Genomic DNA, 27863 nt, shown 5'->3' on the forward strand with positions numbered 1-27863 from the left:
GAGTCTTGCCTAAGATTGGCCTCACATTAGCTTTATTGGTCATGAAGTAAGCTGTACTCATTGCATCTGTTCAAAAATATTTTAAGAGTTCTTTTTCATTCAGCATTCCTCTAATCATCTCCTATGAAGTTCTATTCTTTCTTTATTTCTTTCCACCACTCTATTTTATTGGGGAGTCCTTGGGAGGCTTATTTTGAACTTAAATCACTTGAGTATGTGGTCTATCTCATCCCTCTTCCTCTCTATAATTTTTATGTTAGGTTTTGACTGGAATAATGATGATTTTGGTTAATAAAAGGTTTTGACGGAATCCATTGATCTTGATGGGACTACTATGAGATTAACATTGGAATTTATAACGATACAAATTTATCTTTATAAAATTATTATTAAAATGTTAAATTCTAAAAAGTAAGTAATCAAATTCAAACAATTAAAATTTGATAAGCACAGCTTAAAACTGTAGAAAATAAAAATAAACAAAGGTGTGAATTAAATTATGTTACCAGCTATAAAAATGAATGAGATACACACACACTAAACTAAACAAATAATAACTATAGGAGGAGCAAGGGTATGAATTTTCGTATATTGGGATCTAGATTATGCTATAGGTTATATAGCTTTGTGTGCCACATTCCACAGACCTAGCATGTTCATATGACAAATCCCGCCCACCCCCCCCCCCCGGGGGGGGGGGGGCGCCTGATGGAGCCGAAAGACAAGAAAACCATGCAGTTAAAAAGGTGAGCAAATAATGAAATGGAGAACTATGCTCTTCTTAATACCTGGCAAAGGCGAACAATCAAGCAATTCTTCCAATATTTTAAAATCGTGGTGACTATACACCCTTCAAACAAAAATGCTCAAGCTACTTAATTCTTTCCTCTCCCTCCCTAATCCAACATAACCAGATATTCAAGAACAATGGTGGGTCAGGAGTAATCTTGTAGAATGAAACCAATATTAACGGAACATTCTCACCCATCCTCTAAGATCTCCCTGTGTACATGCATGCATGAAGTGCTGCAGTATTTATAATGATACCTTGAATCTTGAGGGCAGCAATTCTTCTCTCAGAGCAGCTGGCATGAGCTCTTTAGTTGCTCCTGATTGAGATGAAGCAAGTGATGAAATTGAGCGGTGCATTTGTTGATATTAATTTAACATATATAGCGCTCAGATGGGAAGATCTGGGAATCTAAGAAAAGCTGATGCAACCCTCTATTCTAATAAGCTTTAAGCAAGCATAAACCAGAGAATACAATACAAACGGGAACTGAAAATTACTATTACTGAATAACAAAGTTGGATTGCAAGCGAAGGAACTGGAAATTACAGCGTACTGAAAAAGAAACAGCACAAAATACACTTCACCAAACAATCACAAAATATAAGTAACTCACTCACAAACACACACTATGCAGAAGATAAAATTATGAGGAAAGATGACTTCCTCCACTCAACCTAGCATTTGAGAGGCCAAAACTCTCCTCACCACTTTCAAAATACAAAATACATCACACCCTTCCCTCTACACAAAATAACAGTTTTGAAGAGCCAAAAAGTGGTACTTGCCCCTACCAACACTACCTATGTCTTTGGCTACAACTAACCTAACTTGTCCTTTACCCTTTTAATCCCATAGATAACAAGCTTGGGATAAATCTCTTGACCACTGGGTTTTTTTAGCCTTCCTAAATCACTTCCCTTCCTAGATTGTCTACCGTAGGTCTTAGGAAATGATATCCAAATCTTTAGGGAATCACCAGCTATATCAAAAGCATAACATGATATTTGCCCTTTTTGACCGACGCATAACATTATATTTTCGAGTCACTAAAATTGCAAAAGACTTGGCCAAAATTAGCTAGCAAAAGCTCAGTATCTAACCTCTTCAGATAATTTCAACCCACTGTTGAGTGGAAATTGTCCCTTGCGAGTAATAGAAGTTGAAGAATTCACATGGCTTTCTGCAGTTTTGGAAGCATTCTTAGCAGCTTCAGCCTGAACAACACATCGAACATCAGTCAGAATAAATAAATAAATAATAATAATAATAATAATAATAATAATAATATTTCAGCTTGGGGGGGGGGAGTAGAAAAATTATCCTCCTCTCCTTGCATGCACATAAATGCAACTAGAAATAAACTGGTGGAAAATTTTATTTCCATGGCTGGTTATATCCAGATTGGAATTGGCTGCGGGATTTAAACCATGTCAACATATAACTAGCATTCAGGATTCAGGTTACAACAACAACAACAACAAGAAGAAGCCTTTATCCCACTAGGTGGGGTCGACTACATGGATTGCAAGAGGCAATTGTACTCTATCATTTATCAAGCTTTTAGGAATATTATTAATTAAAAGATTGCGTTCAATAACTTCCAAGAGTGTTCTCTTAGGCCTTCCTCTACTCCTCTTGATCGGACTCAAAGTTATATATTCCACTCTTCCTACTGGTGCCTCCCTTGGTTTTCTTTGTACATGCCCAAACCATCTCAATCGATTTTCTACCATTTTTTCCTCAATAGGTGCTACCCTCACTTTTTCGCGTACGTGCTCATTTCGAATTTTATCTTTACGTGTATGTCCGCACATCCATCGTAACATTCTCATCTCTGCTACTCCAACTTAATGCTCTTACTGTCCCGTTAAAGCCCAGCATTCACTACTATATAACATTGTCGGTCTGATAGCAATACGATAAAACTTTCCTTTAAGTTTATTAGGCATCTTACAGTCGCAAATAACTACTTTAACTTTTCGTCAATGAAACCACCCAGCTTGAATCCTATGTGAAATATCTTAACTGATTTCGCCATCATTTTGAATAATGGCTCCCAAATATCTAAACTTTTTCACTTGAGGTATAATTTGATCTCCCAATTTCACTTCCAAAATATTGTCGAATAGTCTCTTACCAAATTTACAATATAAATATTCCGTTTTACTCCTACTCAGATGGAAACCTTTCGACTCCAATGTCCTCCTCCATAACTCAAGTTTGCAATTAACCTCTTCTCTTGTCTCTGCTATAAGAACTATATCATCCGCAAAGAGCATACATTTAAGAATTTCCCCTTGAATATGTTTCGTCAAAACATTTAGGATCAAGTTAAACAGATAAGGACTCAGAGATGATCCCTGATGTAGTCAAATCTTTATAGGAAAATCCTTTATTTGACCACTAGGCATTCTTATACTAATTTTTACCCTCTCATACATACCTTATATGGCTTTAATATAAGCAATCCGTACTCCTTTTTTTTCCAACGCTTTCCAAAGTACTTCTCTTGGTATACGGTCATAAGCTTTTTCCAAATCAATAAAAACCATATGTAAATCTTTATCTTTACAACGATATTTTTCCATTAATCCCCTTAGGTTGGCGCAGCTTACTACCTAAGCAGGAGCCCAGTTGGACTACAGCAGTATTTAAGGTCAATTGTTCTGTTTTAGAATCTTATTTCCACTTCCAGTCATCTCTCCTTCGTTTTATACCCAGGGCATGCCTAGTGGAGTATATAAGAATAGATAAAAAATGTTTCCAAGCTGAACAGAGGCAATGGTCTAGTTTAAGGAAGAAAATGACAGTAATCCACATGAGAAAAAAGGAAATTCACTAACATCTTGTGTAATCACATCGCGGCATCTTTTTATCTTTTATTTTTCTTTTGGGAGTATACTGAGTGAAAGACACATACTGCCTAAAGCATTCTTTCAAGAAGAATCATGAGTCAGAAGATTTTCATGGCAAGGGATGAAGAACAGAGAAGGAGAAAGATTGAAGAACGGATCATGGATGATGTAGTAAAAATTTAAATCCAAATCAAATGCTAGAATACACTTGAGTTGACCAATGTTATCATCATATGCAGACGCAGAGTTAAAAGTGTAACATGCATTGCTGTTGTTTTTGTTATTATTATAATCATTATTATTTTGGAAGACAGTATTATGCCAATCAAAGCTCCTCAAAGAAAATTCCAGTGCAAATCTGAAGCTAAGCAAAGCTCTTTGCCTGATTGCCTCCTACTTAAAAATCAGCAAAACACTGTAGTTCTCAATTGATCATGAACTCTATCACAACATATCTGTGTGGTGTTTGCAGGGTCAAAAGGGAAATGAGAAGACAAGGGAGTAAGAAAATATCATCTGAATGAGCATCCATTGTTCTCTTCTCACTAAAATCAACTATTTCACTACACCATTTAGAATCTCAAACTTTAAGACAAACCTTCTTAATGAACTTATTGTTAGTGTATGTAACATAAGAATAATTGATAAGATAGGCTCACAGATCCATTAAGGCCTGCTTAGAACATAGTTCAGAGGTTAATTAAAATAGCTACTGGCCATATCTATTGAAATCTTTAAGACAGGATGCAAACATTCTTGTTTGTTAATGATCACATGTTCCAAATTTCTTTCTCTAATATCCTGCTGTCATTTTTTTTTTTTTTGGTTGTTAGGCTGTTTGATATTTCCGAGTTTTAGGGATTGTTTACCTGCTATTAAACTGAAAGTCTAAAATTGTGTCTCTTTATTATTCCACCTGAGATGAATAAAGGTGAAGCCAGGCAATTTGATAGTCACTGGCTATTTCCCCTCACAAATTCACATCATATCAGCGTCCAAATCTTTCCCACCATGATTCAGTATGGGAAGGGGTACGCTGAGAACGACCAAACCTCAGTGCCCGCACCAGCCCAATGCCAAAAACCAGTGTCACTAACTCAACCAGTGACTATATATTCATGTAAACAGAGTATTCAAATATTAGGCAGGAATTATTAAATTTCTACATCTTCTCATCTGTTAGCCGACATAGTCAATAGGAGACTGTACAATACTCTCAGAAATAAGTCCAACAAAAGATGAATATGATGCCATCATAAAACATTTGAGACGAACCAGCTAATATGTACCTGGGCCTTCTTTTCTTTTGCTTTACGCAATTTTTTTAATTCTTTTGCTCTGGCTTTTCTCTTGGCATCTTTTTCAGCCTGCACAGGCAAAAATGGGCAATCATTACTGCGTCCCAAAAATTGTAAGTTTGACTATTAAAACTTAAATAAAAAAACCACTGACTCCAACAAGTTATCAAAGAAAAACATCTTCCAAAACAAAATATTGGTGATAGATTTAGGTGATGGAAGGTAAGGTTGCATAAACAAAATACTTACAAGCATGGCAATGCATTACTCCCAATCAGATGGGGGATATAATCAATTCAAACTTCAATTGTTCATACTCAACAAGCTATAATATATTGGCCAGTCTAGTGATGGTCAAAATGATCAGCATTCTGACTGTTGTATTCCTTTGAACTTGCTTGTTTCAAAAGTTCCTGAAGATATGAAAGGCTATCTTGCCTTGATTTATTGTAATCCCAAGATTAATTAAAAAGAAGAACAAATAATCATCTATTGGATGTTGCTACCTGCTAGCACATTGGTATACAAGCAACATTTGACAACATAGAAGTACAAACTTCAATGGTCCAACAGGAACTTGTTCTCCAGCAAGCTTCAGAAAGACTTTCAATCACATTAGCTTATTTCCCTCCTAGACTTTTCTTCTTGTTCTCTGTGTTGCAATTTTGTAACTTAGCTGTTTTATTGAATTTTGATAACAAGTCTACCATACAGCAACATTGGAGTAGAAGAGTACTTTTTGATCTTCTCCTTGACTTTCTCCCCACTGAAACTTCATCTGCATTTTTCTAACTACCCAGTCCCCTTCTCAAGCTCACCCACTCAACTCATAATTAGTTACCTCTGGACAACTCATCAGGAACAACTCTATCATTCTCTTCTATTTTATCTGTTTTCTTCCAGCTACATATTTTCACTGAAGCCCATTAAGATTGGGTCCATGACAACAACAACAATAATACACAGTAAATGAACAAAGCAGATAACAAGAAAGTACTAGTTTTGTAAATAAATAGATTTGAAAATCTATTACATCAGGTCTATCACAATCACCTGTTTAGCTGCTTGTGATTCTTCCATTTCTTTGGTCAATGCACTAGGCACTTTTGCCGCATACCAGTCCCATTTTTCAAGGTTTGATGCCATGAATCTTCTAAAAGTATTCCTCACTTCCTTATCATGTGCCAACATATAAGGGGTCCTTCCTCTTTCATCTTTGATGCAAGGATCATTGCCCTGTTCCAGCAGCTCCAAAACCTTGTGTGAATCACCAGATTGTGAAGCCTGATGTAAAGGGGTTGATTTACCTACCATCCCGCTTTCACTCTCACTTGCACTTGAAATACAGAGTTCATAATTATCTTGTTTACTCGAACATGCCTCACTTTTATCATTGCTATCCAAGTTAGCAGAGGCCTCTTTGTCAATGGTTCGGTCAGTGTTTCTTACGGTAATGGATGTTGACTCTAAATCCTCTTCTGCTTCATTGGATACTTGAGTCAACTGGCTATATACACGCTTTGCTTCTCTTAAAGTAGGCCTTCGAACAGTCAATGGAATGTTTCTAATAACATTATGCTGATTGCTAAAATATGGTCTCTCTCCATCAAAGAACAGTTGCCGACTACTTGAGGGAGCATGTAGGAATATGCAATTCGAAGCATCAAAATAAGTTCTCCAAGAAGTAAGCAGCTCTTGAATTTCCTGAAAAGATTTGTTCAACAACAGTGAGTTCTTAAACTTGTTTTGCACAAGTTGGTTAAAAACCCAAAAAAAAAAATCACAAGAAAAAAATGAGTGAAACATGCAAACAAACAAATAAAGGGAAAAACTTGAAGGAAAAAGAAAGCAAACTTCTTTGTCCAGATTCGCATTCTAAGGAGGAAACCTGTGGAATTAAATGGGAAGAATAATTCTTTTCACGGAAAAAACAAGAAAAAAACAAAAACATTATGTCAAAATTTACTACTCATAGGGCAATCAATATCAAATTATGAGATATAACCACAAGGTTGTCAATTGATTAATCTAATTGCAAATCAATAACCATACAAATGATACTAGGAGTGTTGACATCTCAAGGGACCAAACTTTAGTCACTACTAAAATCATAAACCACTTTAAGTTGGCATTCATAGAGGTGTAAATTCTCCATATTGTTAAACATACATATATACATTGCTTTTTTTATATAGGAAAAGATTTAATGCAAATTCAGTTTAATTACTCTTACCAATATAATTCAAAAGAAGAAATACCCTCAGCAGTTTACAGAATCCTTAACCTTATTAATTTCAAGTTTCCTGCTACCCAGCAGAGATGAAAATTTCAAATAAGGGAAAAAAGCTCATACACACATTATTTACGGATATATTATTTACAATCTCAATCTGGTGCAACATGTTCACTATATCAGGCCAATTTGAGACACAATTGCACAAAAAAAATTCATTAACATAGCAATCAACAATTGACACTCATCAATATAGCTTTGATTAGAATACCTTCTTTAATGCAAGTTCATTGTGGCGACGAAGTGAAGCCCCAGCAGAATGTGCAGCTCTACCAGTAGCATCTTTTGATGACTGTTTTTTTCCTGCCTTGGCCCTCACAACATATCTACATAAGCACAAACCAATATTAATAATCCAGATCCAATTTCTAGTGACCAACAGTAGAAATAAAATCTTATGAAGGATGATGTCAAAAAGCCTCACTGGCCCTTAAGCAAACAGGCAGTCAAATTAGTAACCCAACCCTTACCCACATTTGACAACTCGAAATTATACATCAGCAGTAAAACAATACTTAATTGCTACTAAGTATGAATTCTGTTTGGTTGCATGCACAAAAAAGGGTCGAGGAAAGAAAAAGGACTACTGGAAACAGCTACAAGCACCACCTTCCGCACAGACTCTGGAACTAGCATCCTTGGCAATTAATGCCATTCTGTTAAAGCCTGTACTTTACAAGCAAAAGCAAAGTACATCATACATGGTAACCTGAAATGTTGAGGGTGCATTGGTAAGGCCAAATGGCAAGACTAGAAATTGGTAATGTCTGGGATGAGATTTGGATCCAGTCTTGCAAATGACATTTGGACTGATTCTTATCCGATGACATCCACAACGAAAACATTCTAGCTTCATGCAATTAGTTCAGCCAGTCATCAATATTATGAATTGGATACTCATCAAACACAATATGATTGAGACCCTGATTATCTAGACAAAACCTCTGGGACTTGTCCTTCTTAACCAGCAAAAGTGACTAGAAAATGGACTTGAACTGGGTCAAATGAATCATACTTCCAAAAGGTCAGCCAATGATTATTCAATTTCCATTTTAGGAGCTTGTGGGTAACAGAAAAATCTCCAAGTTAGGAGGCTTCAAATGCGGTAATAAAGGAATACTGCACTGCAAGTGAGAGAGGAAAATGGTTAGGCTCAATGAATATGATTTTAAAAGCTTGGAAGTGACTGTGGAATCAGGAATTGAGTTTGACTTGTCTTGGTCACAAGGCATCTTGCCAAATCAACGAACAGTGGTGTTAATATATGAGCACAAATTGAGAAAATATTTAGCATGATCTATCTATTTACTCTCCAAATTAGATCAAATCTCCCTTATCTTTGCTCCTGATTATGTGGAAATGTCCGCCATTATGTTATAGATGGTGGCACTTATTGCCCACCATTATTGCTCTAATATGTATTTTAACTTTTTTTTAGCATGACAAGTGTGTTATATTTTTGGCTTCATCTTTATATATAATTCTGGCCTATGCATGCCTTTCTTCACACAATTCACGATACTCCCTGGTTATTGGAATGCTCTAGTATAATTCAAGTGGCATCAATGGTAAATGGACATCTTTCCATTCAGGTGAAAGATCAAAAATACCTCATTCCAATTTGCATGTACACTGTTTAGAGAAACTAGCCACTCAGTCCCAAAAATTAAATCAACACCCCTGCTTGAAAATGGATAAAAGTTTTCCATGATGGACAGACCTTGAAGCCATACTGAAAGTTCTATACAAGTGAAATTGCATCATATGTGATGTCTCCAATCCCAATTTGCACGCCCAATGGAACTACTAGTTCAATGAGGAAACAGTGCTCATCTACCAAAGTACTGGTTATCAAATTATGGATTGATCCATATCCACGTTCCACTGAAATAATTACCGACAAACAACAACAACAACAACAAGCCTTTATCCCACTAGGTGGGGTCGGCTACATGGATTGCAAGACGCCATTGTGTTCTATCATTTATTAAGCTTTTAGAAATATTATTAATTAAGAGATCACGTTCAACAACTTCCAAGAGTGTTCTCTTAGGCCTTCCTCTACCTCTCTTAATCGGACTCAAAGTTATATGTTCCACTCTTCTCACTGGTGCCTCCCTTGGTCTTCTTTGTACATGCCCAAACCATCTCAACCGATTTTCTACCATTTTTTCCTCAATAGGTGCCACCCTCACTTTTTCACGTATGTGCTCATTTCGAATTTTATCTTTACGTGTATGTCCGCACATCCATCGTAACATTCTCATCTCTGCTACTCCAACTTTATGCTCTTGCTGTCCCGTTAGAGCCCAGCATTCACTACTATATAACATTGCCGGTCTGATAGCAGTACGATAAAACTTTCCTTTAAGTTTATTAGGCACCTTACGGTCACAAATAACTCCTTTAGCTTTTCTCCAATTAAACCACCCAGCTTGAATTCTATGTGAAATATCTCCACTGATTTCGCCATCATTTTGAATAATGGCTCCCAAATATCTAAACTTTTCCACTTGAGTTATAATTTGATCTCCCAATTTCACTTCCAAATTATTTTCGAATAGTCCTTTATCAAATTTACAAATAAGGACTCAGAGATGATCCCTGATGTAGTCCAATCTTTATAGGAAAATCCTTTGTTTGACCACTAAGGCGTTCTTATACTAGTTTTTACCCCCTTATACATATCTTGTATGGCTTTAATATAAGCAATCCGTACTCCCTTTTTTTCCAACGCTTTCCAAAGCACTTTTCTTGGTATACGGTCATAAGCTTTTTCCAAATCAATAAAAACCATGTGTAGATCTTTATCTTTACAACGATACTTTTCCATTAATCCCCTTAGTAGATAAATCGCCTCTGTAGTTGATCTACCTGGCATAAAACCAAATTGATTCTCAGAAATACTTGTCTCCAATCTCAACCTGTGCTCAATTACTTTCTCCCACAATTTCATTGTGTGGCTCATGAGTTTAATCCCTCTATAGTTAGTACAATTCTGAATATCTCCTTTATTTTTATAAATAGGAATTAATGTACTTCTCCTCCACTCATCAGGCATTTTCTTGGACCGTAAAATCACATTAAATAACTTAGTTAACCATCTCACCCCTTCTTCACCTAAACATTTCCACGCTTCGATAGATATACAATCAGGTCCGTTAGCTCTACCATTTGCCATTTTTTTAAGAGCTTCCTTTACCTCCTTATCACGTATTTTTCGATAGAATGACAAATTTTGTTCTCCTTCACCAGTTACTAAATCCTCCAAGTTACTAGATGAATCCTCTCCATCATTGAAAAGTTTAGAAAAATAAGTCTCCCATCTATTTTTAATTTCATCATCTGTAACTAAAATTCTTCCCTCTTCATCCTTAATACACCTTACCTGTTCTAGATCTCTTGATTTTCTTTCCCTACTCTTGGCAATCTTATAAATATTTTGCTCTCCTTCCTTCGTCTCAAGGTTCTTATAAAATTCTTCAAAAGCTTTAGAACGAGCTTCACCCACAGCTCTCTTAGTTTCCTTCTTAGCCATACGGTACCTCTCCCAATTTTCCTCATTGTTACACAAATGTATGGCTTTAAAACAGTTCTTCTTATACTTGATTTTGTCCTGTACACTATTATTCCACCACCAAGACTCCTTATCTCTCGGACCAGAACCTTTCGATTCTCCCAAAACTACTTTTGCAACCTCCCGTATCTTTTTAGCCATATCCTCCCATATGATGTTAGCACTTCCCTGAGAATCCCAAATTCCTTTATCCAAAAGATTTCTCTTGAAAATATCTTGCTTCTCACCTTTTAATTGCCACCACCTAATCCTTGGTGTTACTACTTGTCGACGTTTTTGGATTTTACTCATAATACACACATCAAGGACTAGGACCCTATGTTGTGTCGTTACAGCATCTCCAGGGATCACCTTACAATTTTTACAAAGTTTTCTATCTGTGTTCCTAACCAAAAGAAAATCAATCTGCGACCTTGAGGCTCCACTTTTGTAGGTGATGAGATGCTCATCTCTCTTCTTGAAACAAGTGTTGGCAATCTTAAAATCATACGCCAATGAGAAATCAAGAAGAGTTTGCCCTTCATTGTTTAGCTCTCCAAAACCAAAACCACCATGCACCCTCGCATACTGACCAGCTTCCCTCCCGACATGCCTATTAAAGTCTCCTCCAATAAAAATCTTTTCACTCTGTGGTATGTGTCGAATCAACCCCTCCAGATCCTCCCAAAATAATTCCTTAAGACTGGCTTCTGTCCCGACTTGCGGCGCATAAGCGCTAACAATATTAACAGTCTCACGTCCAATTATCATTTTTAAAGAAATAATTCTGTCTCCAATTCTGCTAACTTCTACAACGTTCTTCTTCCACTCCTTATCTATAATGATGCCTACTCCATTGCGTGCACTTACTTTTCCTGTATACCAAAGTTTGAAACCTTGAATATCCTTAGCTTCTTCTCCACGCCATTTTGTTTCTTGCAAGCAAAGGATATTGATTTTCCTTTGAATCATAACCCCTACAACCTCTACAGATTTACAATTTAATGTCCCAACATTCCAAGTACCAAATCTAATTTTGCTCTTATGGACTAACTTCTTTAGCCGCGTGCGTCCAGAATGACGCGGTAGCCCTTGCTCATTTAACACTACATCCGGGCGCCGATGCAGCGGCTCTAACTCACTTATCACTGTACTCGAGCCATGCAGCGCGTTACTTACGGGCAACGACCTAGCATTAACATTATAACGTCTATTGTCCATGTTCATGATAGATTCAACAAATTTTTACATTGGCTGTTGATGGCCTAACACAACCCTCCTCCTTTACCCGGGCTTGGGACCGGCTATAAACATAGGCGGAGTTCACTGAAATAATTACCGAACAGAGTCTAATTTTCCCTTTAAGCCTCATAGCCGTACATGAAATTTTCACCAAAATAAGTATAGGAAATTTCAGCTACACTTGTTGGGTTAGAATTTTTCAATGCTTTAGCTTCCTCATCTACTTTGACTCATATGTAGCTGGTCATAATCTTTGGAGTGCAAATGATGACTAATGATTATGCCAAAAAGAGTATTCTTCATTCAGCAAAAGCAAAGCCACTTCTAAAATCCATCTTAGCTTTCACAATCACATGTCCACTATGATGGCATTTGACTCGTGCAAGAAAGTTGTGGTAAGAATTAGGAGGATGTAGCAGAAGCTTCACATGCAGAGCATGGAGTGATGATAGTGGGCTTTCAGGTGTAGGACTAATTGGACATCTATGAAGAATGATGCAGGCCAATTTGGACTCCAACTTAGTAGCTCGCTTAAACCCTTAAGCCTTATCAAGTGCATCACCCCCTAGGTACAGAGCCACAATCTCAACATTCAATTCCTCAAAGTTTTGGCAATAGAGAAGATATTTTTCTTCTTTTAAAATCCAACCTAACTAATATCCTCCATCAAACTAATGAAATTCCACGTGTTTGCATGGTCATTGCAAAGGGTTCCTCAATCACCAAAGGTTGTCTACAAGTGAGCTTTAATCCTACAGACAGTGAAATTTCTCTCCAAATTCGAAACTGGTTTATACTGTGTTTGGATTGTTCCAACTGAATTTTAATTTGGCAGCAAGAAGAGAAAGAGTTTCTAATTTGGTAGCAATCGATAGTGCTAAGCAATTAGATCTAGGTTCAGGTTGATAGGTGGGCTGGCAGAATCATGACTGGAAAAAGTGATTTTGGTGGCAACCATGAGGCATCAACACATTTAAGTTTCAAAAGGGCAAGATAACATAATAAAATGATGGGACAAGTCTACTGATTTATGGGCCAGAGGGTGTAGGAGAGAGAAAAGGAGAACAGCAATTACAAGCCTTATTTTATTAGGTGGGATTGGCTACATAAATTGTACAATGCCATTGTATTCTATTAACAACTAAGCTTTTGGAGACTTTAGTGAAAAGGGGAAGGCGGTGGAATATTGTAAAGGAGGCTTTAAAAGGTAAAGCAAAAATGAGTACACTTGGGAGAGTGTAGCCTCTCAAACAGCTAGGGAATTTTTTATGGTGTTTGAAGCTGTTGAACATGACTTTTTGGTTAAAAATATTCCTAAAAGCTTGATTAATGATAGAGCATAATGGCGTCGTTCAATTCATGTAACCAACCCTATCTAATGGGACAAGGCTTGTTGTTCGTAGCTGCATTTTCTCTTATTTCCAGTATTTTCAGCTGCTAGACCATACTCTAGCAGTGCTTATTATTGTTGAAGCATCTGGAATAGTTGGGTCCCATCCATATTCAAATTAGTGCAGGTTGTATTCGGGATACGAAGGGCCTATAAATAATGGGCTAGGTGTGTCACCAATTAATGGGCAGGGAGGTGTTGGAGAGAGAACAGGATGATAGTAAAATATACAATGTAAAGAAGGGTTCACTGAGAGTTAAGCAATCAATGAGTGAGTACAAGTACAATTGGGAGAGTCTAGCGTCTTGAACAGCTACGGAAGTCATGTGTGCATGTTTGTTCCTGTGTTTTCTCCCATTTCCAGTACTTTCAGCTGCTCGGACCATACTCTGGCAGTGTCTAATATCATTTGGATATCAGAATTCAGAGTATAGTTCCGTCAGAAATTATTTAATGAAACTTGTAAAATAATCCATTCATTTACTTAATTTGTATGTTGACAATCAACCTCTCTAATAGGCTAATAGAAAGATAACTTCAGTTCTCCAAATAAAGCAAAGTTATTTATAATAGAAATCAATCAAAATAACACAAAGATGGCAATAAATGCTAAAAGCTAGGAAGACAAGGAGAAGGTAAAATTGCAATAGTGCAGAGTGGTGGGAAGTTTCCATATAGGGCCATGGGACTTCAATCAATCAATTTACATTATGGACTATAACTAACCTTGACTTCAAAAGATTTCTGTTCTTTCTCAAGGAATAGAATAGCACTCCCACGTGAGTTTCTGAAATAAGCATGCAGATGTGGTGTTGTGTCACAGACAAAAAATGGCACACATAACTAGCTAATCAAACTCCTAGCATATCTACACACTCTACCACATAATGGTGTAATGACTTCACATCCAGACGAGCTTTACAATCTTAATTTGCAACATTACATCATATACTTGTCTTTCTGCATGGTTTTATGGTTGCACTGGCTCTCACACATACACAAAGGTAATCTTTGCCCCACAAACTGCCTCAAGGAAGCATGGACCGGAAATTATAATTATATTTCCATACCATCTAACATGACCAAGATATGTATGCTAACCTGTGGAATGTCTTGTGAGCCACAAGCCTGTCACCATCAAACACACACCCTGCAAAGTGCCCACCGGATGCAAGCAGCACAATTCTCAAGTGAGAATTATTCCTGGGCTCAAGAGTCAAAGACTTCAACCTCTCAATCACTTCATTTTCATTTAATACATTCTCACCCATATTCATTATTAAGCATTTCCAAACAGAAACTCTCTCCCCTGACGGAAGGCAGATAAATAACTTCTGCCTAAAACTTTCATTTAATTTTTTACCAACTTCATGTTGTCTTGGAATCTCAATTTCGTTATCATCATCATCATCTTCTGAACCTGATATGCTCGAAACATCATAGTCTTTGATAGAATCAGGTGTCAACATCTCGAAATCTTCTTCCTTCACAATATTCTTTCCAGCCATTGTCAACTTCACCTATGATCAATATTAAATGTAGCCAAACATAGGCGTTAAATGAGAAGTAAGTTGCAACAGAAAAATTAACATCGTCTTTTAACACAAAAATTAGAGAGATACATGCTAAGCTCCCAAAACAAACATATAGAACCCAATACAAATCCATACACCAATTAATTAATTTTGATGTCCTTCAAGGGAAAGCACCTATATTTTTATTTTAAAAAAAAATAGTACGTAGACTTCACCAAACACTTATCGGAAAGAGGAATCTGGAAGCAGATGCTGACAATAATAAAAAAAGTCGAAAATAACCAAGCGGAGGAATAACGCAGTGAAAATCATTCTTACATTGAACCGATGAATATCCGATTTGAAATGCAAACGCTGGTCTTGAAGGGACTCAAATTGAGCCTTGCAAGTATTGCAAGTCCACCTGGGCAATGAAACAACGACGCCTTGGGAGCCATTACCGTCGTCCTCAATAGGATCAAGGGTTTCATGCGCTGAGTCCTGACAATTCTGAAGGTTGTCCGAAACGGACGATTGAGGAGAAGCAAGAAGGCGACATGAGTAGAAAAAATCAGACGTGAGATCGAATATCGAACGGTATCGTTTCTCCAGGGAATTTTCCGCCGTAGACCTCGTTGCACTCAGAGCAGAAAAATCAGCCGCCATAGTCGTCGAAATCAGTCTGAGAGGCGCGTTGAAGTTATACTGAACAACTCATGATTTGGATTTGCAACGCTACCGACGTAGCAATGCCACCGTTTGGATTCTTATGCTAAGCTTGGCAGGGAAAAAAAGTGAGGGGGAAGAGAAGAGTGGAGGAAAATAATGCTTTCTCCTGCGTTTGATTACTGAAAGAATAGTGAAAGGAGTGAGAAGTGAAAGAAAAATAATATATAAAATTTATATTTTTTAATTTTTAATTTTTTTTAAAATATGGAGAGATTTTGAAAAAAAAAAAAAATTCCTTCTCTTTATTTTTATTATGATATTTATAGTGTAGTTATATTTTGATCATGAACTTTTACTAAACAAGAATTAAATTTAATTTTTAGACTAATTAAACAAATGTTAATTCTAAATTTTCAGGTTAATTTTTAGTTAAGTACCTCATATTTGGTTGTAGTTTCAAATTTTAAAATTAATATGTATTAAAATAATTTTTAATTATATTTTTATTTAGTCAATAATATATGATAAAAATTATTATATATAATATGTTAAAATAGTAACTTTTATTATATAAATATTTTTATAAATAATAAAATTATTATTGTTCATATAAAATTAATAACTTTTCTCTTCTCTTTATTTTCTCTCACTCAGCCAAGCACAATGAGAAAAAATTGTATCCCTTCCATTTTCTGTCCTCTTCATTTTCTCTCCTCTCATTTTCTCTCTGTGAGCCAAGCATAGCACTATTCTTACTCCCTCCGCTGGGCGCCTAAGCCTCCCCTCACCACACCTGTAATATTCTGAATTTCAAATCTGAAAATTTTAAGTGTTGAGAAGGATATTTTAGTCAATTTAAATGAATTTTTAATTTAATGGTGTTCTAAGAAGAGTAATATGGTTATTGGATCCTTGTACAGCCTTGGAAGAGGCTAGGTCAAAGTTTGAGCAAGTCGTGGCACGAATAGAGACCTAAAACGTGTGTGGAAATCTTTGTGCCATGCACCATGTCGCAAATACAAGATCTGCACTTATCAGACTCGCAAATCAAACCGAAAATTAGAAGTAGGATGAGAGTAAACATGAGGAGGCATCGAAGAACAACTGGTGACTACTAAGGCGCAACCTTGGGATAATTTGGAAGCATTTGGAGCAAAATTTATACTTGGGTAAGCTTCCTACACCTCTTCCTCTCCCTTTATGCGATTTTATGTAGTTTTAGAAAAATGTAGGACTTGATTTCAGTTTTTCTTAGGATATTACCGAACCCATCACCTTAGTAAAGGTCTTGGAGAGTTAAATCAAATTTCTAAACCTAGGTTTATGGGTTTTGTATGGATTTGGAATTTTTTCATTAAAATTTGAACAAATCTTAAGTATAATTTAGGAGTTTTAGAACAATGTGGGTAAATAGTTGATGATATTAGTGTGTTTGAATGCTCAGTAAGATTTATGAAGTGTGTTGGAAGAGTTGAGGTTGATGAAATGAGATATTTAGGTATAATAGATACCTAACATTTAGTGTTTTTGGGGTATAATTAGAGTGATAATTGATAATTATTATTTAATTGTGTAGATTAAAAGTTGCTTAAGTGTTACCGTGCATGTGCAACGTGTGGAGCAAACGTTAGACCACAGTAACCTTTTTTTGTGACAAAAGAGTTAAGGTAACGAAATAATTTATACTATTTGATTAAAATGCTTAACCGTCTATGAGAATATAGTAAATTGTCTACATGTGTTTCAAAAGCATTACATATAGCGAAATAAGGCTTTTGTGCATTTGAAATGATTTTAAAACAATGAAAGTTGTGAAAATCTCTCATATGAGTTAAATATAGTTTGGTTATAAATATGTGGTACGTATGATAAGTGTGAGCATGATCATGATAGGGGATGAGAGTTCACCCATAAGAAGAAGTAGTGAAAGTCCATATGTCATGTATCTCCTTAATGCCTTGTAAGGTATGGTGTTGGAGATTATCTCCTTGTTATCTATGTGGGATATGGCATTGGAGATTGACGCTCCTTCTCATCAGTGATGCGATGTTGGAGAAAGACACCCCGATTCATGTGTGATAGGGGGAAATCATAATCTGGAAGTAGGATAGGACACCTTTAGCCAAGTGATCCTACCACTGAAGGTAAGCTCAAGTCATTATGAATGTACACTTGGTCTAATAGAGCCTATGGTTTCAGTCAGGGCAATATGAAGGCTCGGATGGTAGAATAATCACACTAGAGTGGAAAATGACTTGTGTTTATGGACATGACATGTTTGAATGTGCTAAATGAGTATTTTTACCTATATGAGTTTTACTTGCGCATAGTTGTACATGTTAATTGATAGTAGTGAATTATTTTATTACTGAAATGTTTATCTCATCTTGTAATTATATTTTATAGGTGAGGGCTTTAGTAGGGTAAAGGTAAGGAAAGGACTATCGAGAACTAAGGGCTATGTTTGTATAGGTCTCTTCCTTTATTATTTTGGTTTTGTAACGAATGATATGAACATTATGCCACTTAGGATCATTTCATTGTTTTGTTTTCATTTACATGAAATTCATGAGGCATGAGTGTGTATCTTGACCTAAATTGATGTATATATATTGAAATAATTGTGAGGTCCAGATATTTATGCAAGTGATATGTTTGTGTGGATTATGTTTTGGTTTGGCTAAAGTAACATCTATGATGAATGTTAGCCACCCATCGATATCACTGTAAAAAGGGGAAATTATGGTTATGTTGTGTATGGATAGTTATTATTATGATTTGATTAGCCTATTGGTTGTGAGTAGAATGGGTAATTTTGGCCAAACTTTAAAAAAATATAGTTTTTTATGTTTGGGCCTATTCGGGCCAAGCCTAATTGGGTTTGGGCTTGGCCCAAATACTGAAATAAAAAAGTTTATTCTTAATATATATATATAATATAATAAATATTAATTAATTATTGAAATTTTAGGTCATTTTATATTACAATATTATATATTTGAGTCCTATACATCATTTTAGTATAAAAAATGTATATTTTATATTTTTTATAAAATAAAATAATTAATTTTAAAGTAAAAAAATTAATAAAAATGATTTTAAAAATAAAATTTAGGTATTCAAACTACCTAAAGCCCAAAGGAATTCAGGCCTAGCTTCAAGCTTTTCAGGGAGTCGGGCTTATTTAGGTTCGAGCTTGTTAGGGTTGAGCTTATTCGGTTCGAGCCTGAATTGGCCCGATCTACCCGAATTCCTAACTCTAGTTGTGAGTGGTCTATTTAAGTTGGCCCAAGTGGTCTAAGGGCTATTGGCACTAGGTTGTGAGTTTTTGACTTCCTTATGTGTTTTGGTTGAAAATAATTCATTTTGGGTTCGAGTGTCTAACGTTTTAACGGTTGAGAATTTGGTATGAGACAATGCTAATAGTCAGAGGGCTTGGAAAGCTATGGGTGGACACTTAATTGAATATTAGATGGCAAAACGACGCGCTTTGAAAGTTGGATCTAGAGTATTGTTGTAACATCCTCAATTGGATTAATTAAGTGTATTACCGAGATGTGTGGCCTGAGAGACCTAATGGGCATGTTTGATTTTATTTTCAGCCCTAAAAGTGAGTTCGAGAGAGAATCGGGTCACCCAGGATTGAAAAAAAGAAAGAAAATATGAAGGAAAGGTTCTATGCCACGTGCCACGACTTTTGGATAAGCCACCGTAACGTATGTATGGTAACACGCCTAGGAAAATGCTCCTTGTGCCATGCACCGAGGCATATTATGCGTCCGCTACGGCGTATGGTCACTTTTCTATTGTAATAAAATCGTGAAATTGATGCAACATAGGAGAGAAAACAAAAATATTTGAAGGAGGAATGAAAATGCTCTACTTGGGCTTGGAGAATCTGAGTATTGGGAGTATTTTAAAACTCCTAAACATTAAGGTAAGCTTCCTACACTTAAGTCCTTCTTCCTTCTTCCATTTTTCTTGGTATTGAAAGTTAGGGTTTGGTTGATAATGGTGATTTTTTATCCATATGGATTATGGGTTTGAACCTATTAACTTAAATAGAGTTAATGAGGCTAGATTGAGCTAATGAAACTTAATACTCATAGAGTTATGATGATTGGTGGTTAAGGGGTATTAAATGTCCAAAAATTCCCTATAAATGTGCTAGTTGGGATAATGTGGTTCCATTAATGATTATTAAAGAGTTCAATAATGTTAATGAAGATTAAAGGAAGTTAAGAAACCTTATGAGTACTTTTATAGTCAACAATGAATCTTGAGCATTAATAAGTGTTAAATTATTAGTGAAAATTAGCCCAAATATGAATATTGATGATTTGCATTGTAAATGCTTGTAGAGTGACTATCTTGGGCAGCATTCAAGCTTCTTAGAAGCTTTGGAATTGAGTATTAGAGATGTGAAACCTTTAATCTCTTAAAGGTTTGAGGTAACTAGGGAAATTATATCTTATGCTTTTGTATGTTAATTAGCTTAGTTGATCATTGAAATGCGTAAAATGAAATGAAATGCAAGTGTGGCATAGAATATGTAAGAATCCACTAGGTTGATTTTTGTGAATTTGATGACTTATTATATGAAATTCTTTGAAACATAATTAGTGGATTTTCGTATTGTGATTGATATGGGAGTTTAATGATTGATTTATATAGGAGTTCAATGATTGTGGATATGTGAAGTACAATGATTGTGAATTAGAGAAGTTCAATGATTTATGTATTGTGGAGTTCAATGAAAAGTTAAATTGAGGAGTTCAATGAATATGATGAGTTCAGTGATTGAATTATATGTGTTAATGTGATTTTTATGTATGAGATGTGTACGATGATGTGTTTGTGCATATTTGACATTGAGTAATTGCATGCCTCAAAATATATGCATTACATGATTATAAGAGGTGAGAGTTCACCTAAAAAGAGGAGTAGAGAATTAAATCCACGTGGTAGGACTCCCATCCGAGTTGATGGCTTGCCCGAATTGTATGTATATATTGTCCCACTAGTTTAATAAGGGATTATGCCACTATTTCAATGAAGGACTCAAACCTAGTTAGCTCACTGGTTCAACGAGGAAGCTAGTTTAGGAAGTATAACACCCCATAGTATGAGAAGATAGGGAAAACTGTGTTTCACAAGTGAGTTGTGTGAACATTAGCCGGGTAATCCCCTCACAAGTGTTTAGGCTAAGGAAGTCCTAGATTATAGACTGTCCCAGTGTACAATAACCCACGATTTCATGTCAGAGGAATAAGGAGGATATAAGGGAGGTGTGATCATACATATAGTAAGGGCACATGGTTGTCTATATCGTGACCCTAATGTTAAAAATCATGAATTGAGTTATAATTCTTTTCGAGTATATGTCAATTGATTATGTGACAAACTCTTTCTTACACAAAAGTTGTTAAAAAGAATTATTTCACGAGTATGTGCTATTATGCTTGAAAATGTGAATTTATGCTCCTAAACGTTTTGCATGGTTTTGGAAATTGATTGTACTTGTCACTTGCATTTAAGTTAATTGACATATATTAGTATAAGTTAGTTGGCATGCATTAGTATAAGTTAGTTAGACCTTGGTTATTGAGTGGTTGTACTCACTCCACTATCTTCAATATTATAAAAAATAGCTCAGGAGGATTGGATAAAGGAAAGCAACTGGAGGCTTAAGATTGTGATCCTATTTGGTAGGCCTCTTTATTTTTTAGTCTTTATATGTATGTGACAATTTGAAATTGCCAACTAGGAATAGTCCATTTTTAGTTTTTACTTGCATTATGTGTTTTATGGGTTAAAGTGTATTTTGGGTCCTAGAGAGTGAGTTTATGAAATATTATATCTGTGATAGGACCAAAATACTAATGCAAGTAAAAATTTGGACATATTATGTGATGATTTTGATATGTTTGATGAAATAGATGATTTGGAATTCCCCTTCTATGTTTTTAAAATTAAGGAGTTAAGTATTGAAATAGTGAATTATAAGTGTTTGATATGATGTGGTGTGTTGCACAAGTTAATTTTGGTTTATTGCATGTGGTCCAAGTAGTGTTTATGTCTTTTGGCTTTTGGTGAATGATTTGGACACTTAGTTTTGTGAAAATGGTTAAGAAAGTATAAGTTTTGAAAAGAGTGTTGAAACTTTGAATGTGTGATAATTTGATTATAAAACTAAAGCCATTAGTTAGAGCTCAAAAAGAGCTTTTTATGGACACTTAGTTCGTGTCAATCGAACTTTGGATGAAGCAATAGGGCAGGACAAAAGTTGCACTAAAAGCTGTCAAGTTGATAGCAGAAATTACTGTCATGGAACATGTAATGCACCATAGTGCATAGTGCCACAAGCCGCGGCGTATGGCACAGAGGTGAACATGCTGCGGCGCACGCTTCAAATTTACAGAATCTCTTTGTTTTTTGATTTCTTAGCAAAAGCACTAATATTTGAAATGATCACATGCTTCGCATAATTGTGAACTACGATTTGTCTATTTTAAAGTCTTTGGAAAGGAATTTTAGTTTTGAAACCTTAGGATCCTATCTGTATTATCTATTTTCAAACTTGGTAAACTTATTTTTACCTTAATTCAATCTCTTAACTATTTGAGATTTGGGGCTAATCATGGTTAAAGAAGGAGGATATTATAGCTGTCATGTTAGATGTTTGATGTTTGCTATCATGATAGTAGTGACATGCCGTGACACAGACCATGCACATCGCGACGCATCACATAGCGAGAACTATTGGTTCTCTACATTGTTTGCCGCAACAGATTATGCCTTTCTTAGGCATGTTGATATGCCTCTTTTAGTACTTATTTGATGGGTTATTTGACCCTTTTGCTTTCATTACCTTATTTAAATTGTTTTAAGCCGTGGTTTGAGCTCAAACAGCTTTTCAAAAGGGTTTTTTTTTATCCCAACATTTAAAACTTATTACTTTTAAACCCTTAGGCTGTGATGACTTATCCAAGAGATTTTAATTAATCTTGGATATCACAATAGCATGTTAAAGTATTGTCCCAGTAATGTCAAGGTGGATATTATAGTACCCAATTGGATAGTCTAAATTTAAGTTTAGGAATAGATTGGTTTAACTATCAAAATATAGTTTATATGTTTTAAGGATTGGTATTTTAGTTTAAAATGACTGATTTATATCATTGGGTTCTAAATATAATAGTTTTGAATTAAGTAGTATAAATCTAATTTTTAGGCTATTCTAAAATATTTTTGAATATATCTGTTTTTGTATTGCAAGGGGATTACTTTTCAAAAACAATCTAGCCTTATAAGACGATTATGGCCACAATCGTCCTATAGGGCCATTGTGGAAATCTAAAACCTCAGATAGCATTATTCTCTAACAACCATCCTATATTTTCTTTAAAAAAACTTGTCCTATATTGTTGAAGTAATATTGGGAAAAACAGACACCCTCTATGATCAAATTTGTTGGTGCTAGGGCTTATTTTATGTAAATTGAGCATATGACTCCATAACTTAGACAAGTTTGTAAATGATTTCTATGAGATGAATTTGCAGACACCCATGGTCTTATTTTGATATAATTTAAGCATTGAAAGTATATTTTGGGATTTCAATCATGATGTTGCAAGAAGTTTGATTTTTATATAAATTGTATTGGGTGGTTATAACCCAACTATAAAAATCATGTATGTATGGCTTATATAATGTTATTTATGAGTATATTGTTGTACATTGGGTGTGGTCAAGTGGTCTGCTTGTTTAGTAATGACTTTGGTATGAAACTTTTGTGGTGGTTTGAATAAAAGTGTGGTTTTTATGACCTTAGTGATCTTTAGTAGATAAAATTGGCATTTGATGGTATTTTTATACCAAACCAACGCTATTAGCTAGTTCTCATTATAAGTTTCCCTTGAACATTTGAATCACCCAAATTGGATTTGTGTACACAAAGTTATGGTATTTTAAAATTTGAATTTATTATTCATACAATCATATTGCTAAAGCACCACCGTGCGCCACAACACGTTTTGTTAGTTGCAATGCATAATATAATGGGTGGACTTCCCCCTTGATGTCATGCACTATAGCAACAACTCGTTCCCCACAGCACATGGCTCTCTGTGTCACGCCGCAACATGTGATACTTTAGCTATGGCACATGAGGCATTTTTCTAGAATTGTCTCTGTTATGTTTCTAATTTTTGAAATGGTCCTTTTGGACTCTTTTACCTCTTATAGCCTTGTATTTAGACTAAAATACCCTTGCATGTTTCCAAACTCCCAATTTTGTCTCCTTTAACATTTCTATCTTTGATAAACATATTTTTGAATTTATGAATTACGTCAATGTTTTGATTTATTAACTCTTGTTCTAGAATGGGATCCATTTGGAGGACTCTTCATGATTTAATAAACTTTTATTTATAATGGTAGGCTTGTTTTATTAAGTTTAATCATTTCTATCATGATAGATTCTTTTTTACCATGGTAGTCAATTCAAAATTGTGTTATTTAATTAAGAAAAATCTTTTTTCTACATTGTAAAGCTTGTTATAATTGGTTTGACTTTTTTCTATCATGATAGATCCTTTTCTATCATGGTGGTATTTTCAAAGAAGTTTTTGTTCTTTATACCATGATAAAATTAAATAATTTGGTTTGAAAAAGTAGAGCGTTACAATAGATACCAAAGATATATTTAAAAACTGAAAATATACTAAAAAAGAAAAATAACCAAGAGGAAAACCTGCAAATAAACTCTCTTCAACAAACCTACAAAATATATGCTATTTGTAGCACTTCAAGATTGAAAATAATCATTCTTAATAAGCTTATAAGAAAATATAGGTGAAAATTATTTTCACAAGCTTCAATAGACAAGTAGGGAAGAGATTGACAAACTTGATAGACTTGATGAGTGACCTCAACGAGTTCAGGAACCAATAAGCCATTGTCAAGAGGTTTATCGAGCATCCAGCAAGTCTATACCTTTTAAAGAAGCTTAACTTTCTTTGTAGTTTTCTCCTCTCAGAATATCAACGAAGATTGAAACTAAATAAGTAAAGAAACAAAAATTAATAGAGAAAAGTGTAGAAAATCAGGAAAACATGCAAGAAATAATGGTATTCCACTACTATAAAATATGTTTTTAAGAGTGCCTATTTTGAAGTGCTTATAAAAATAAGTGCTCTTAAATGGAGAGACAAAACTTATTAGAGCGCTGTAAAGAAAAAACACTCCAGAATAGTATATATAAGTGATTTCTCAATAATGCTCTTAAAGTTTGCATGAAAAAAAATAAAAAATAAAAAAGATAGATCTTTAAGAGTGCTCTTTAAATAAGTGCTCCTAAAAGTCTTGTGAAAATATTTTAATAAAAAAGATAGGGTTAGAAGTACACTAATAAAGAGAGCTTATAGGAGAGCTTGTAAGCAAAAGCACTTCTATAGAGCAGCTTGCAAGAGCGTTTTTAAAGAAAATATTGTTATAGGCTATCTTTGTGGGAGCACTTTTAAAGCGCTCCCTTATATGTGGGAACGCTACTTACTAAGAACACTTTTAAAGCACTCCCGTAGATAAAAAAATAAACATTTTGAAAAGTGTTTTTTGTAACAGTGCTCCCTTGGCATCAAGCAAAGTGGCTTTCACCTCATCAGTGGGACGGCTCGAATAGAGTAGTAGGGTGAACAAAGATTAGCTTTGAATGGACTGATTGGTGGAAAGACATGGAGAAAGATTAGCCCCAGATGATGGCTGCGAGCACTTGTCTTTCATCCCCACACCGTGCTCACATGCGGCAACTGACGAGTGCGAAATAAGTTGATTTGGATTTTGACTGTGACAGTATAATTTTTTTTTAAAGCCAATTCGAGGCCATTGATGCTGATACAATAATACAGATTGTAAACAATGGGTGGTGGTACTGATCAGGGGCATGGAGATTTCAGGCAAAAGGTTTGGAGTATGCCTAGAACCGGAAAATAATTGTTTGAATTTTGAGAAGAGAGATTTGAAAAGATGTAGTGAATCGAGAATTATTCTGAGCAACAGTTAAATGCATTGAATTGAAAACCTAAATTTGAATTTGAATGTAGTGGCAGTATAGGAAATGAAGATTTGTTAAGAGGCACGAGATTTCAGGGTAAAGAGAGTGAATGTACATGGGAGGACGACAAGACTGCAGAAGAAGGACATCGGGAACACAACAAAGAAAATGAAACTAGTTGACTGGAATGTGTTGCAAGAATTGGGAGAGAGAGGAGGAAAATGATATTATTTTTTTTTAAAAAAAATTGACTAATGGAGATGCTTTTACAAGAATGGGGAGAGAGAAGGGGAGAAATTTTATTCAAGTGTGACCTTATAATAAAATAAATAACCAATGAGATAACAAAATTTTCTTAGACTTAAGTAATTCGACCAATGAAATCACACGGTGGCCAATAAGTGCATTTTACAACTTTTGTATGGACATGTTTTTCTTTTATTACGCAAGATATTCGCATAACAACTGCTGTAAGATTAATCCTCGAATAATTTCAGTGTAATTTAAGGAATTGTTCTCTTTTAAATAATATTTTTTTATATACACTTACAAGAATCAAACCTTAAAATAATGTTTAAGTAGTCCAGATTGCTATTATCTATGCTAAATTCACTTGGTTTTTGTATGAACATGTTGATTACTGGTGATTTGGTTGCATGTATCAGGCCTAAAAATCGTTCTAAGCCCAAAAGTGTACTGGGCTGAAATATACATAAGACAAGCTCAAGAATCGAGACTCATCCACGAAGTGAGCATGACAGAACATGAACCCTGGGGCAGTTGGGTTACCATCTCCAATAATCTCAATTATTTCCTTATGTATTTTTTTTTTGGTAAAATTTATTGTGCCTTTATAAGGTGCTTTGAATTATTTTATTAAAATCAAGAATTGGCAATTAAATTATTAAATATGTCTTTAAATAAAAAAATTAACTTTATGTTCTTGTTAAAAATAAAAAGAGAAAGAGATACATATTATACAAAAAGCCATAACATTAAATTTACAATAAGAATAAAGTTGAAAAATGATAACAAATAATCATTCATAAACTGCATTAACAACTTATTATGTGATCAATGTAGTTTAGTTCAGTTATTAATGGACTTACACTAATTAATTTTCTTGCGTAAAACCTGATTATAATTCTCCCATTATATTTATATACTTACAAAAAGTTTGTAAACAATCCAGAAATTTCACTCTCTTCTCTGTATTTGCATGGGACCAGCTTCTATTTCAGTGTTGATAAGCTGGGCCATCTATAGTCCAAATTTAAAACTTTTAACTTGTAATTCTGCTTAAAATCATTTTTTAACTGCTAGTTAAAAAAATATTTTATTATTAATATTGCATTTATCAAAATAAAAATTTATAAAAATTTATAAATTTTTGTAAATAAATATTCTCATCACCAATTGAGACACTATAGAGTTAATTTAGACTATACAAACTTAATATTAAAATTTTTATAAATTGAATGTTCAGATTTACTATTAAATTTTTTTTATAGTTTTTATAACTTTTATTTTGATATATACAATATCAAAAATAAAAATAATTTTTAACTAGCACTTTTTAAAAATTATTTTCTTACAAAAATTACAAGTTAAAAGTTTTAAATTTGAATCATTCTTATAAAACCTAGATAATCTATATCTCATTATGAGAGCTGTTCATAAAATGGGCAAGGAAGCTAATTCTTCTTTCACTTTCACTTGGAGAGGCATTTGTCAAGTTTGGGAGAAGTTTAAAGATGGCTTAGGAAAGAAAGTTGAAAATGGCGAGACGACTTTATAGTTAGAACGCCGGTCTGATCTTGTTCCACGTAGAGATGAGTTCATTTATAAGGATGCTGCGGTTTTAGATTATACTCCCTTTATTTTCATTTATAAGAAGAACTATCATTTTTAATTTATTTTTTTATATGAGTAAAATTATACTTTTTAAATAAGTATTTATTATAAAATATTTAAATTATCTCTCATAATTTAATCATTCATAGTTACAAAAAATAATTAATGAAAGTTTGATTAACATAATTAATAAAAGATATTATGATATAATTATTTTATCTTCTAACACAATTAATATAATAATTAATTTTTTTAAATTGTGTGATAGAATTTTTTTTCATAAATAAAAATGAAAGGAGTGCAAATCAATTTGGTGACCGACATGTTGCAAATAAATCGAGATGC

General features: G+C 34.6%; 1 protein-coding gene across 2 annotated transcripts; it reads right to left on the reverse strand.

Moving 5' to 3' along the window:
• Nucleotides 1–1866: 1866 nt before the first annotated feature.
• Nucleotides 1867–15782, reverse strand: LOC129288208 (uncharacterized). Of its 2 annotated transcripts, XR_008587956.1 has the most exons (7): nt 15281–15782; nt 14529–14947; nt 7451–7565; nt 6000–6650; nt 5196–5359; nt 4938–5015; nt 1945–2007 (listed from the first exon to the last, which is right to left on the reverse strand). XR_008587956.1 is itself a non-coding variant. In XM_054924700.1 (6 exons), exons 1-6 carry the CDS (start codon nt 15605–15607, stop codon nt 1882–1884), a joined length of 1716 nt encoding a protein of 571 aa, XP_054780675.1. In that variant the 5' UTR covers nt 15608–15782; the 3' UTR covers nt 1867–1881. The 2 variants fall into 2 exon arrangements, 1 of the variants encoding a protein (XP_054780675.1); XM_054924700.1 differs by lacking the exon at nt 5196–5359 and having other exon boundaries at nt 1867–2007.
• Between the last annotated feature and the right edge of the window lie 12081 nt (nt 15783–27863).

Source organism: Prosopis cineraria, unplaced genomic scaffold (genome assembly GCF_029017545.1).
Source record: "Prosopis cineraria cultivar Desert tree isolate PC_DT_omini unplaced genomic scaffold, ASM2901754v1 PC12, whole genome shotgun sequence".
Taxonomy (NCBI): domain Eukaryota; kingdom Viridiplantae; phylum Streptophyta; class Magnoliopsida; order Fabales; family Fabaceae; genus Prosopis; species Prosopis cineraria.

Excerpts from the sequence above, each read along its gene's own strand:
- LOC129288208 (XM_054924700.1), bottom strand. The coding sequence starts at position 15,607 with ATGGCGGCTGATTTTTCTGCTCTGAGTGCAACGAGGTCTACGGCGGAA. Across the intron at positions 14,948-15,280 it reads CGGATATTCATCGGTTCAAT|GTGAAGTTGACAATGGCTGG; the intron begins GTAAGAATGATT and ends TATTGATCATAG. Across the intron at positions 2,008-4,937 it reads CAAAAGAAAAGAAGGCCCAG|GCTGAAGCTGCTAAGAATGC; the intron begins GTACATATTAGC and ends TGTGTTGTTCAG.